This window comes from Nuphar pumila, chromosome 1 (assembly GCF_984573655.1).
Source record: "Nuphar pumila chromosome 1, dmNupPumi1.hap1.1, whole genome shotgun sequence".
Taxonomy (NCBI): Eukaryota; Viridiplantae; Streptophyta; class Magnoliopsida; order Nymphaeales; family Nymphaeaceae; genus Nuphar; species Nuphar pumila.
In genome coordinates this window covers 21,196,300-21,210,998 of record NC_143249.1, presented here as the reverse complement: position 1 = coordinate 21,210,998, position 14,699 = coordinate 21,196,300, and the positions used below count along the sequence as shown (strand labels likewise).

The 14,699-nt window shown below is 38.6% G+C and overlaps 1 protein-coding gene across 2 annotated transcripts in view; it reads left to right on the top strand.

Moving 5' to 3' along the window:
• The window catches only part of LOC149848295 (E3 ubiquitin-protein ligase RGLG3-like), a 36,887-nt gene extending 22,432 nt beyond the window's left edge, over positions 1–14,455 (top strand). For both annotated transcript variants that reach the window (XM_089989357.1, XM_089989287.1), the window contains 7 exons: positions 9,420–9,517; positions 9,623–9,702; positions 9,770–9,875; positions 13,543–13,670; positions 13,747–13,891; positions 13,954–14,010; positions 14,100–14,455. In XM_089989357.1, coding sequence (XP_089845483.1) covers positions 9,420–9,517; positions 9,623–9,702; positions 9,770–9,875; positions 13,543–13,670; positions 13,747–13,891; positions 13,954–14,010; positions 14,100–14,186 — 701 coding nt within the window. In that variant the 3' untranslated portion in view covers positions 14,187–14,455. The remainder of the gene's footprint in view (positions 1–9,419; positions 9,518–9,622; positions 9,703–9,769; positions 9,876–13,542; positions 13,671–13,746; positions 13,892–13,953; positions 14,011–14,099) is intronic.
• Positions 14,456–14,699: the final 244 nt, after the last annotated feature.

Below are 14,699 nucleotides of genomic sequence, written 5' to 3'. Positions count from 1 at the left end.
TTTTTGACTAAGTCAAAAAGCACTTGTATCATTAGAGTCTTTTTGGATTTTTTGGGAGTCCAACGACTCCCTCTTGGCTCCCTATTGTGAGCATTATAAATATGGGGTAAAACCCCTTTGTATAACTTACTTTTTGTGTGAGCTTTATCCCACTTTAATGAGAAATATTTTTCACTATTTTGTGTGTGCACTCTTTTGAGTATTTCGGTTTTTGTAAGTGTGTTGTATGAACCATTGTGTTCATTGTGAAAGATCGTTTGTGAGCTTCTTTTTGAAGTTCTGTTTGTGAGCTTCCTCTTCTTACAATTGTATGTTGATGTTACAACACATTATTTTTCGTTGATACACAGATGCATACACACGCATAGATATTGGGAGATCAAGGTTCACTAGCATGATTAGTGTGGTAGAGTTGTGTGAAAAAAGGCCAAAAAAGTGGGGTTGAACCCTTAATTGTATGAATATATCGTAGAGGCAATTCAATCATTGGTTACTATAGTAGTTTTAGGTGGGTACTTCCGGTATAAGTTTATGGGCCTAGTTTTTTAGGGAATGACCCTTCGACCTAGCGATGGATCGAAAAAACAAACATGGAAAAGGCAAAAGGAGAAAACAACCACACATGAAAACAAGGATTTTATGTGGTTCAACAAAAACTGAGCCTCTTCTTTTATTGATTGGGATACACAATACAGTGGAGCATGCCTCCTTTAATAGGACGAGTCTACGAATTTTACATAGAGTCTACTAGTATTGTTGGATACAACAAAGTGTTTAGGGTAAAATTACATAACTACTCTAAAAAAAAAATTGCCTTGGGGGCTAATGGCCCCGAACCCCTACCTTACGAGCATGGGGCTGACCCCCCTGCAACCCCCCACCAACTTACCATGAAGTTGGATCTACGAAAATTATAGATTTATATTCAGGTAAGAAACAGGCTGCACACTCCTCCAACATATTTTTACATCTGAACCTGATAATTTATGGTCTAAACCAACCTTGTGGGTTTCCGTCTCAATAGAAGTCCCACGTGCTAGGCCTTATTGTGTTTGGGCCAGAGTTACCAGCCGAGGAAGCGGGAGTGGGAAGCGATACGGGAAGCGGGAGCGGGAAGCGAGGCACTTTCAAAAATTTAGGAAGCGGAAAGCGTGGGATGACTTAGAAGAAAATTACGAACCGTCTCGGAAGCGACCTAGGAAGCGAACCGGAAGCGAGGGGGAAGCGGAAAAAAATAAAACTACAAAAAAAAAAAATGAAAAAAATGGAGAAGCGAGAGGTGAGCGTGGGGGGAAGCGCACTTCCCTGCACGTTTCGGAAGCGTGATGTTTCGCGCTTCCGCATGCGCCTAGGCGCTTCCGGTAACTTTGGTTTGGGCAGGGTTGAGGCTTGTGCCTTCCCATCTATATCATATAGGTACAGGTGGGGGTGCAGTAATGTGGCACTTTTAAAAAACTTGGGTGCGGGGGTGTGGGGGTGCGGGGAGGGTATATATATACTTTAACAGTTTTAAGTTAGCATTACTAATGAAATAAAAATAATTATCATATCATAAAACAATTATTATATCATCATGCATAAATTCATGTAATAAATCAAATTAACTATGAAGTAGAAGTCAAGTCAAGCAAATTGCATACCAATCAAACAAGTTAAGCAAAAAAAAAAGCGAACAAGTAAAGCAGAAAATAAACAAATTATACTAACAAAGGAGACAAACAATGCATAATTACATACCAAAAGTATGGGTTCAGGTTTAGCTAAACCCAGACTCAGGCTGGGTCTGGGTTCAGGTTCTGCTGAAACCAGGCTTGGATTCGGCGGAGCCGAACACAATAAGCCTGGGTTTGGTTCTTCTGAACTCAGGTCTGGGTTGAGGTTCTGCCGAACCCAGGCTTGGGTTCAGTTCTGCTGAATCTGAAAGAATCTCCTCTTTAACCTGTGTTGAGAAGAGAGAGAAAGTAATAGGAGAAGAGAGGTTGCGGCTGTCACGATTTCGTTAATGAAATCGTGACCTAACGACTGTATTAATATGTTTAAGTTTACATTGTGGGTTCGGGTCTGGTGTAATATCCAAACCCGGAACAAAAGTAAAAATACAGAGTAGAGAGTTATACATGAATGGACTCGGGTCTGGTATAAGATCCAAACCCGAAACACAACACACACTTTTTCACCCCCTCTCAAGTTGATCATGGTTCTTGATGCAGAGAAGACTCAGGTCCGGTCCCTACAGAATGACCCAAGAGGTGGACTGGGTTCGCACAAATGGAATCGATGATTGGATCCAAGTGGTGGATCGGATCCAAGTGGTGGATCCGGTCCAGTTCACTAAACCGAGGCACGGAGATGTCCTTTTCGTACCTACCCTGGGCGAGCACGAAGAGCACGAGTCAGACGCTTCAGATCCAGTAGCAATCAGCGTTTGGATCGAGTCCAAGGACTGGACCCGAGACCCAAATCCAGCCAGGCATTATTAATACCCTGTCTAGGGTTTCGTGGGGGAGAGATTGGAATTAACGCAGCCTCTCTTTTCTTTTTGTTGGTTCCCTGTAGTTTTTCTTTCTTTCCAGCAGCCTTTATCATTCCTTTTCTGTTTTCTTTATTTCTTTATTTTATTTGCAGCCTTTCTTTTGACAGTTTTCCCTTTGTAGCAACTTTTTCCCTTCTTTGTTTTCCCTGTCATAGTTTAAATACTTTAGTGGTATTATCACTTTGTGTTGTTTTCTTCTACCAGTCTGAATACTTATTTACTGTTCTGTCAGTCGTACGTGAGTATTGATTTATTTCAACCCAGTGTTGTTGCTTTCCAGATCTACGACTTCTTGTCTTCTACTAGTGGGTCGTTTTCTTGTAATCGTTACCAGATCCTTAAATAAAACTGCTGATATGTGAACCGAGCCTTCTGTTACTTCACACTGTCACTACAATATTGATATCCCATGATCGCAACATGGGAGTAGCCTCCAACGTCAGTCCAGCAACCCGGGAACGCCGATCCTTTCACTACACTAACAATCTTCAACGTCTACACCCTGCGTGAAGGTTGTGGTTCGGGTTCCCTCGCTGCACCAAAGTGTTGACCTGATTTCCGGGTCTTCCACATCTGCCATTGAGTTGTTGTGGTTGTACACTTGTGCACAGGAAGAGCAGCCCCCTCATTGCCAGCCACTTTCGTTGTGTCACATGCAATCCGATCTCCTCACTGCAGCACGTCGGCACCCATTAACATGAAAGCTCCGAGGCCGCCACTATATCAGTTCTGAACCATGAACAACTTTCCTTTAAGCATCCAAAAGCGATCTTTTGTCAAGCCCTTGGTAAAAATGTCAGCAACTTGTCTTTCGGTGTTAACAAATTCAGGCTCAATCTCTTTTTCTTCAACCTTTTGTCTCACAAAATGTTGGTTGATCTCAATATGTTTGGCGCAACTGTGGTGTACTGGATTGAATGACATATTGAGAGCACTTTGATTGTCACACAACAAGGTAGACAGAGAGATAGTTTCTCCTACTTCAGTTAGTAAATGCTTGACCCATGTGACTTCACAAGTAGCGGCAGCCATGGATCTATACTCAACTTCAGTGCTTGATCTAGCAACAACCTTTTGTTTTCTACTACTACAAGAGACTAAATTTCTCCCAATAAAAACACAATATCCCGACGTGGACCTTCACTCATCAGGATCTCCTGCCCAGTCTGCATCACAATATACAGTAAGTTCACGCACATTCTTACCAGACGATTGTGGAGAATATATCAGGCCATCTCCAATGGTCCCTTTGAGATATCTGAGTATCCTTTTAACTGCCTCCATGTGTCCAGTACGAGGTGTATGCATAAATTGAGACACTTGATTGACAAAATAAACAATATCAGGTCGAGTAAATGTGAGATACTGCAACATGCCTATTAGACTGCGGTACCTGGTGGGATCCTCATACAGGTCTCCATCATGAGTACTTAATTTTTGGTGGAGCACACTAGAAGTTGCTAAAGGTTTGCAGTCTTTCATAACTGCCTTGCTGAGAACATCTATCATATACTTGTGCTGAGTGAGGGTCAACCCATGAGCCTGGCTATCGACCTCTATGCCAAGAAAATAGTGCAAGGCTTCGAGATCTTTCATTTTGAACCTCTGTCCTAATAGGTCTTTTACTTCATTGATGTTATCTTCAGAGTTTCCTATGATAACTATATCATCAACATAAATTAACAATAGAGTGATCACATTCTGACTTCTAAAAATAAATAATGAGTGATCTAGTAGGGAGCGTGAGAATCCATGCTTCTGAATCTCAAGAGAGAAGATGTCAAACCAAGAGCGAGATGCTTGTTTTAGTCCATAGATAGCCCTTTTGAGCCTGCACACATGCGTTTTGCAGTCTTGCTCTTGATATCCAGGGGGTTGTTCCATGTAGACTTCCTCCTTCAAATCCCCATGTAAAAAGGCATTCTTAACATCAAGCTGACTCAGCTTCCAACCATGTTCAACAGCCAGTGAAAGAATAATTCGAATTGTTCTCATTCTCACTACTGGACTGATTGTCTCATCATAGTCTTGCCCTGCTTCTTGAGTGAATCCTTTTGCAACTAGTCTCGCCTTGTATCGTTCAATAGTTCCATCTGGTTTATACTTTATTTTGTAAATCCATTTACATCCAACAACATTTTTGTTAGGTGGTCTGGGGACGATTTCCCAGGTTCCACATTCATGTAAGGCTTGCATTTCATCATTCATGGCTTCTACCCATTTGGTAGAAGTAGTTGCCTGATAGTACATGATAGGTTCATCTTCCTTATTCAGAGCAGTTAAGAAGAGCTGAAAGTCCAAGGAGAAATTGTTATAACTGACCTATCTATCAATAGGATGTCGCATGTGATTGGATCTTCTGACCTCAAGAGTATGAGAGGAAGTAGGTGCAGTTGCTGAGGCATGATTTGAAAAATTTGGCGGCGCCATCGTTCTCTCTCTAGTATAGAAAATGCCCTTGTATCTGCCCGGTACGGATGGTATTTCTTCCCCATTCTGTAATCCTGACGTGCCAATAGTCTCAGACATTTCTTCTTCCTGCTGCCCACAAACTGGAGAGCAAACTTCATTAGAACCAGCAAAAAGTTCTGAATTCAGCCAAGGATGGTAGACTTCGGTGGTGGTAGAGGGCATATCCATTGTGCCAGCTTTGTGATCAAAATTGTGTTCATTAAAGATGACATTTCTTCAGATTCTGATACGTCTATTGATGGGATCGTAACACCTATATCCTTTGTAGTCTTCGGCATATCCCACAAATCTACACTTTTGAGCCTTATCCTGAAACTTGTTTCTTAGGGACCGATCAATATGCACATAACAAACACATCCAAAAGCATGCAAATCATGATAACTAGGATGAGCTCCAAAAAGACAGTAATAGGGAGACTTATTTTCTAGAACAACCATAGGCAGTCCATTTATCACATGTACGAATGAAAAACTTTTGTCCACAGATTAATGGGAAGATTACTATCATGGAGCATACTCATGGCACTTTCAACAATATGCCTGTGTTTTCGCTCAGCAATTCCATTTTGTTGAGGGGTGTGTGGGCAGGACACTCTTCTTCCTATCCCATTGTTTTAAAAAAAAGAAATAAAGTCACTAGATGAGAACTCACCACCTCCATCACATTGGAAGAATTGAATGGACTCAGAGAATTGATTTTTTACTAAAGAAACAAAGTTTTGGAACAAAAGAAAAACTTTCGACTTATTTTTTATGAAATATATCCAGGTGTATCGAGAGTAGCTATCAATAAAGATTAGGTAGTTTCTGCTCCCAGACTCAGAGGCAGCTGGGGCAGGTCCCCATACATCAGAACATATTACCTCAAAAGGCTTTGAAGCTCTCTTATTAATAGAATGAAAAAGCAATACATGACTTTTACATAAAAGACAACTGGAACACTTCTGACTTTTTTCATCCACATTGAGACTTTCTTTTGGAATGAGATTATTGGAAACAAGTTTTTCAATAAAATGACTACCACAATGTCCTAATCGACTATGCCATAAGGAAGGCTTATTACATTCAGAAATACTAAAAACATTTGCTGAAGAGAAGGAGCACGACTCTAACGAAGGCTTCAAATCCAGATGAATAGGGCGGATGGGATGACATGGAGCTTCTTCAAAGAGATACATATTGTCTCATCTTTTTCCTTCAGCGAATGTTTCCCTCGTGCGAAGGTCCTTGACCTGCACAGAGAAGGGAGTGAATTCGACTGAAGCATGATTATCATCAACAAGCTTAGAAACAGAGACAATATTTTTCTTGATATTTGGAGCATGAAGGACATCAGTAAGTTTAAGAGTACAATGTGACATGGGAATGATAGATTTTTCAACATGAGAAACAGGATGATAGGATCCATCTCTAGTGACAATTTTACTTTTGCCAAAATAAGGAATAGGTTTAGAAAGTTTACCTGCATCACCAGTCACATAAGGTATCGCCCCTGAATCGACAAACCATGTGCCTTGATCATTCTGCTTTAGTTTCAATTCTGACAGGGCAGATATTAACAGATCTCTAATATCTGCATTGTCTCTGATATTAGTGGGCTTTCTTTTTTGTTCTGTCTGTGGAGTCTTTCCTTTATTTTCTGGGTTGTGCCAACAATTCGCCTTGATATGCCCCCTTTTGTTGCAAAGGAAGCAAGTGGGGATTGACCTTTGAACTTGAGTGGAAGTCCAGATATTCAGAGTGGGAAACAATCCACGTCCTCCGTGTCCATTTCGCCCTTGTCCCCCTCGTCCTCGACCATAAGTCACTTCTGTGGCAAAAACTTCTTGAGAATTTGCATGAGCATGTGTTTCTTCAGAAAATCCTTTCAAAGTCATTTCATACTGAATCAATTTAGCTCGCAACTCATCAAAAGTAGGAAGAGTAGGCAGACACAATAGTGAAGTGACAATCATATTATAATCGGGTCCCAATCCATTGAGAGTTTGTTGCACCATATCACTGTCACTCACGGCACATCCTATAACCGCAAGTTGATTTGTGATAGTTTTCATCTTGTTGAGATATTCCATGATGGTCATGGAATCTTTTCTCAGCTGTTGAAATTTTCTTCTTAGAAAAACCATCCTTGCCTGTGAAACTTGTGAATACGTCTGAACCAGCCTCTCCCAAAGTTGCAGGGTTGTACAATTGTCGGGGATTGCAACAAGAACCTCTTGAGACAAGGTAGAAGTGATGTAAGCAACTACTGATTGATCTTTCCTTTCCCAATTTAGATATTCTGCATTTTTGACATACACAATTGAACTCGCCCCTTTATCATCTTTCTCTTCTCTCGTAACAAATTCTAGCGGGACTGGAGTGGTTCCATCCAGGTGACCTAAGAGACCTTGGCTCCTTATAAAGGGTATGATTTGTCTCTTTCAAATCAAGAAGTTTGAGGTGGTTAATTTTTCGAAAACAAGTTGATTGAGAAAACTCGAAGAAAGACTCGATTGAGAAGAATAAGGATCCATGAAGAAAAGGAATCAAACAAGGATATAACAAGGATAATCGGGTGATCACGGAGTGCCCAGTCTGCTGTCAAAAAAGGTTGGCTCGTCGCAATTTTTTTTTTTTTTTTGCTGAGCAACCTTCGAGAAAATAGCGATTAGAGACTGTCAGATTCAAAAGATCAGATCTGAATATTGCCTTCCCTTCCTTTTTTTTAAAAAAAAACTGAGATTGACGCAATAGGAATTTCTCACACGATGAACAAAATTTGAAACTGTCAACTGTGTTTTCAGATCTGGGCAAAAACAGCTGAAGATAATGTTGACAGTCAACTGTCAATTGAGTGTCAGTTGAGATAGCGAGAAGAAAATAGGCTGAAAGGAGGAGACACTTGATAGAAATGAAAGCAAATTAAAAAAAAGATGTCAAATATCAGATCTAAACAGCAAAAAGATGCAAAAGGTTGATTCCAGTCCAAATGGCAGAAGGATGCGCAGGGGAGTATTGCTCCAGATCTGGTGCAAAAGCAATCAGATCTGAATACGACAATATGAGTAAGAAAAGATTGACTTTAGGGTTTCACGCGAAACAGTAGATTCACGTGAGATGGGATTTTTTGAGGTTCACGATGAGACGAGTTTTTTTTTTTTTGAGATTCACGATTCACATATTCACGATTTACGTGATGGCTTAGAGATTCACGTTAGGGAGATGTGAATCCTTCAGGAAAGAAACCAAAAAGGGTTGAAGAGAGATGAACAAAATTGAGAGGGGAGAAAATGAGAGATCTCAAACCTTGGTCGCACCTTGTGGAAGTCTTTTCAAGCCCTAAGTAGATCTTGGCTCTGATACCATGAAAGAAACTCCTCTTTAACCTGTGTTGAGAAGAGAGAGAAAGTAATAGGAGAAGTGAGGTTGTGGCTGTCACGATTTCGTTAATGAAATTGTGACCTAACGACTGTATTAATATGTTTAAGTTTACATTGTGGGTTCGGGTCTGGTGTAATATCCAAACCCGGAACAAAAGTAAAAATACAGAGTAGAGAGTTATACATGAATGGACTCGGGTCTGGTATAAGATCCAGACCCGAAACACACACACACTTTTTCAGAATCCACATCTGGTTCAGGTTCTGGGTTCAACAGAGCCGAACCCAGCAACCATGGGTTCAGCAGAGTAGAACCCAACAACCTTGGGTTCTGGTTCTGTCGAATCAGGGCCTGGGTTCAACAGAGCCAAACTCAGCAACCCTGGGTTCGGTCCTGCTAAACTCAAGGGCCCAACCTAGCAGGCCTAGGTTCAGCAGAGCCGAACCTAGGCCTGGGTTTAGGTTCTACTGAACCTAGCAGAACTGAACCTAACCTTGGGTTCGGCCCTTGCGGCAATGAGGGGAGGAAGAGAAGGAAGAAAAAGACAGAGAGGAGGAGAAGGTGAAGGAAGAAGAAGAAGAGAGAGAGACATATTGTATGTGATGAATATCAATGTATTGTCAGGGCTTTTTGTCCTTTTACATTCCCCAATATGTCATTTGTTAGGAAAATAATTAAAGAATGCAGAGGGGTTCCCATATGTGTGCATATTATTACTTTTGACAGATTCATCATCCTTATTTTTTCCTATTTTGATTTCCCAAACAACGCCATCTCATTCGAAAGTTCAACCTCATGCATTTATTTGTACAAATTATTTTTCTGCTAAAGATTTTGTAATTTAGTGTTTGAATGATGCTTATAATTATGAGAAATAATGAGAGGATGTCAATCCGAGCTTCTTTTGCCTACAAAAATACTTCTATAGTGACCACTTCCTTTTCTTCATCTTGTTGGATGTTTCTCCACATAGGTTGCTTCTTTACTCTGAGTAGACCTTTGGTGTTCTTATTTCCATTGCATTATGCCTTTTGTGTGGTGTTGTCTGCAGGCCCAACTTCCTTTTCTCCTGTAATTAATGCATCTATTGACATCATCGAGAGAAGCAATGGGCAGTATCACGTTCTTGTCATCATTGCAGATGGGCAGGTTCAGACTTCATGCCTCAATATTTCCTAGATCTCTAGAAATTGATTGGCTTGGCTTACTAATTGTACATTCCTTTCTTATTTTTCTCTGGAATGATTGGGGTAGGTAACACGCAGTGTTGATTTAGAACCTGGAAGTCTCAGTCCTCAAGAAAGTGCAACTATTGATGCTGTAGTTGCTGCAAGGTAAATCCCTCTATTGCATGCCTCAGTCCATTACCTTCTATAACCTGAAAATTGTTCAACTGTTCAGTCGGTACCCACTTTCAATTGTTTTGGTTGGTGTTGGAGATGGGCCATGGGAAGAGATGCAGCGGTTTGATGATAACATTCCCAATAGATTATTTGACAACTTCCAGGTAATAATTCATTTTTCACATTTATTATGTTGTGTATCAGCCACTATTTTGTATAATTGCTTTGCTATAATATCAATTGTTGTACAAGTATGCTCCACCTCTATGGGAAAATTAAGTGGGTGCCAAATCATGCGACTACACAATCTGAAAAGGTGCAACAGAAAAAAAAAATTCTCACATGTATGACCAGTGACCGCGCTGGATTTTTCTTTAAAAATTAAACCCAACAAAGCAATTCAAGTTGTCCACGAGTATAATATACAATCTAGAATTTGAGAAGATATTACCCTGAATTGCTCCTAAACACCCGAATTCTCTCCAGGTAAAGAGGAAAGTGGACTCAATTCTTGCATGATATAAAGGGTGAAATTTTTATTAATGTAGCTTTCTTAGTTATCAAACATATTTATCTCCTATGTCACATGGACACAGATACAGATGTGGGACACGATGTGTGCACACTTAGTACGATACCATAATTTTCAAAAATTAGGACACGAGGACTACACACATAGATGTATATATGTGTGAGTGTATATAAAACAACAATTTTAAATCACTAAAATTAGGAGCCCCATGGGATCTGGTGCAGTAGAGGGGGCCTTGGCTACCAGACGGGTGGTCAAGGTTCCATTCCTGTAAGCATCAAACTCATTTCATTAATGAGGGTGAGGGATAAGCCCTTGCTCAATCGAAGCCGGGCGACTCTCTAGGGGCAAGGGGTGTGCCATGGGTTTACATCATCGAGAGAGCGACCGTAAGTATGGCAGGCTTAGCCAGCATGGCTAGGTCTCTGATCCCTAGGGTGGTTTCCTCGTCCTCTATGAAAAAAATCACTACAATTAGAAACCTTAAATACTGAAAGTTTGAAAGTAAGTTGAAATTAAAATGTAATGTAATTGATGACAAATTTAAAAAGAAAATTAACTCAAGTGAATATGAATAAGTAAATAAGATCATAAAAGAAAATAAATAAAGTTAATGACACAATGTTGACTGTGTGTGAAACTGGTCTGAGTCAGACCGTCTGACTATGTTGATGAAGTATCGTATCATGTCCATGAAGTGTCTGAGTGTCGTGTTGGTATGAGGTATGCATGCTAAGCGAAGTGTTCATGTGATGTAGTTTATCTTCTTTCTTGGAAAGACATCATATGAAGGCATCCATGAAGTGATGGCATAGAAGATGAAGATGAAGAAGAGTTGTTGGAAACTTGGAATCCATCTTATGAGTAAAAAATGTGAAGGAATAATATTACGAAATTTGAAGTGAGATAAAAGAAATGATCATGCAATATATATCATTTATAAAATTAAGAATGATCTGGTGATGTTCCTGTGTTCATTTTCATCACCATGGTCATATCACCATGTAAATTTGTTATAGGTATAAATTTGTGATTAACTTGCTAATGTGTGTGTGTGTGTGTGTGTATATATATATCCATGCACAATTATCAGTTGGCTATATCTCAGCAAGGCAATTTCTCGTGATAATATAGGTTTAGTTGATAAATCTCGAGAAAAACTCAATGCTTAGAAAAAATTAAAAATATAAAAATGGTAGAAATAAATAAGAAAAATAACATGTTTAGATAATAAAAGAAATAAGTAAAAAAATATAAAAGAAAGAAGAAAAACATAGTTAAGATATAGAAAAGAAGTAAAAAAGTAAAAGGTAACTCATAATATTGTGATATTATCATGATAATATTGTGACATATATAGATTTCTGATATTTCCAAAATATTGTGATATTTTGCCTTTAATATCATTTTATGAATTTACAACTATATTATCACTATATTTTTAAAATATCGCCTATATCTATGACTGTATATATATCATGTTTAGATAATAAAAATGGTAGAAGTAAATAAGAAAAATAATATGTTTAGATAATAAAATACAAATATAATATATAAATAAATAAAAAATTTAAAAGAAAGAAGAAAAACATAGTTAAGATATAGAAAAGAAGTAAAAAAAGTAAAAGCTAACTCATAATATTGTGATATTATCATGATAATATCGTGACATATATAAATTTCTGATATTTTCAAAATATCGTGATATTTTTCCTTTAATATCGTTTTATGAATTTACAGCTATATTATCACTATATTTTCAGAATACCGCCTGTATCTGTGAATATATATATATATATATATATATATATATATATATATATATATATATATATATATATATATGAGTGGTAGGTGCTTAATCGATATGTGCTCGATGAAAATGCATTATTGTTGAGCGTCCCTCGCACGCACGATGGACGCTCAGTGTTTTTTCTCCCCAAAACACTGAAAAACCATGCAAAAACACGTTTTTAGGCCTTTAGTAAAATGCCGCTAAAAAATCCAAAAAAGATGTGTGCATCCTTTTTTGGGTTTTTAGTGGCGTTTTTAAGCACCACTAAAGACCAAAAATGTGTTTTTTGCACATTTTCTGTGCACTGACCATCCATCACGCACGCTCGATGGATGGTCAGCACGCATGCGTTTTCATCAGGCACGGATGGATTAATCACCTACCACTTTTCATATATATATATATATATATATATATATATATATATATATATATATACCGTTGGGTTAAATCTAGATCTTGAAAATCTTTGTGCCAGGTGTTGGGTGTTTGGGAATGATGTAGTTTTATAAGGGCATCTTTGGCTTCATTATAGTCTTATTATATAAAAGTCATACATGGTTTATTGTAAAGGCTTTTCTGTCCAAGCCCATTTCATTCATAAAAGGGAGTAATCTTCATAATTCACTTTTAAGAACATCCCAACACTTTTCACTCAACCCCTTCAAACATTGCCATGAAAGATCTGTGATCTAATACTTATCTTACCTTTTGACTTTTTCTTATAGCTTAGATTCTGTGAAGCATGCTTCTCTAATTTTCTAATTGAGATGTCCTGAAAAGTTTGATTCATTTGTAAAGATTTCCAGCATAACTTTAGCTGCAAATAGAAATGCATAACTGTTTCAAAATAAGCTCCATGTTGCCAATCATTTTTCATGAAGGTTATTCTTGGTTCCGTATGTAGACACGATTGAACATGCAAGGTTGAGATAAACCTACTCATCGTCCATCTGTTGGCCAATGCCTTGTGCTAGCGTACTCATTTGCCAGGAGTCACTTACTGGAAGTCATAAGTTTATAATATGTAAAACTGTTTGAATCATTGGAACTGGGTCTAGTCATCCATAGCTTGAACCAGGTGGTCAATTAGTCCTTCATGAGGACCTAGTGCTTTGTAGTTTCTCACTGATGAGTTACTATGTATCCTGTTTTATGGCATTTCGGGGCAACTGCTTGATTCAATTGCAGGCTTGGTTCCACAAAAATGTTCTACTATGGAAGGCTTAATTGATAGGGAAACTGGTTTTCCATCAAGTTATAGGGTTTCATTTATTTTCTCCATTTTTGTCCTATATCTGGGGGTAAGATGGGGGGAGGGACAGGGTTGCACACTTGCAGGAATGCTGTGATGACCTTGGCATTGAGCTTTAGTTAAATCTTCAGGCATATGGTTCCACCTACTTCTAATGATTATCGTTGCTGATGAACTAATTGTGGATTATGATGATTGTAATGGTTATAAAACTGCATATTGAATCTATTGATTTATGTCCATGCGCAGTTTGTAAACTTCACAAAAATAATGTCAGAAAACAAAGATATAGCTAAGAAGGAAGCAGCATTTGCGCTTGCAGCTCTCATGGAAGTTCCTTTTCAGTATAGAGCGACTCAAGAACTCAATTATCTGGGGTAAGGTGTACTGTTTTTTATAATGACTTGAAATGTCAATCCCAATCGCAAACTTTCCCTTCTGAAAATTTTGTAGTCAGCGAAAAGGTAGAGTTCCAGGCCCTGCACCACTTCCTCCTCCCCCTGGAGTCCTCAATCATGATAAGGCTGTCCATGCTTTTCCACAGTCAATGAGCTATCAGCCAACCATTACTTCAGCAACCAATACTTCAACAGAGCAGGTATGTGTTTGTTATTGAGTTCTTTTGTCATCCAAGTGCACTGATTTTCACTCATCATCCAGGTTTGTCCTATCTGTTTAACAAATCCAAGAGACATGGCTTTTGGATGTGGACATCTGGTAAGCCTTAATTTCATTACTTCATTGTCACTGCTGCTCACACACTTCTGTGATGTTGACACACTTTTCCCATCGTTTCTTGGATTTAGACTTGCAGGGATTGTGGCGAAACATTGTCGTTGTGCCCCTTGTGCCGAACACCCATAACCACACGCATAAAGCTGTATTCCTCCTAAAATAATCTTGTATAAATCAATCATTTAGTTCTCGAGAAAATTTATTTTTGGAAATTTACTTAGAACAGCCACGTGCAGAAAGATTCCGACCCTCAGCACAATGAGAGGTTATTAGATTTGGTGTCATGCTTGTCAATAATGAGTTGTTACTATAACCTTGCCGTGTAAAATTTGTGGCTTCAAGATTTAGTTGGTCAATGATGTAAGAAATGTATATGTTTCTGATGTGTTGAACAAATAGATTGAATGAATGGTAACTCTTGGTGAAGTCTATTATGCAACTCTTTCCATCCCTTCCATTATGGTGGTATGAGAATACGAAAAAATGTCCGTATTGTACAGCAAAAAATAATGCATTCATCAAAAACTCCTACAATTTGTGTTATGTTATGTCAAAAATTGCAACTTTTGCTTGTAAAAGGACCTTTTCACCCTTCGTGCATGTGAATTCTCTCTAAATATGCAAATTTCTCTATCAAATATCCAAATATTCAATTTTTTCATGTATTTGCG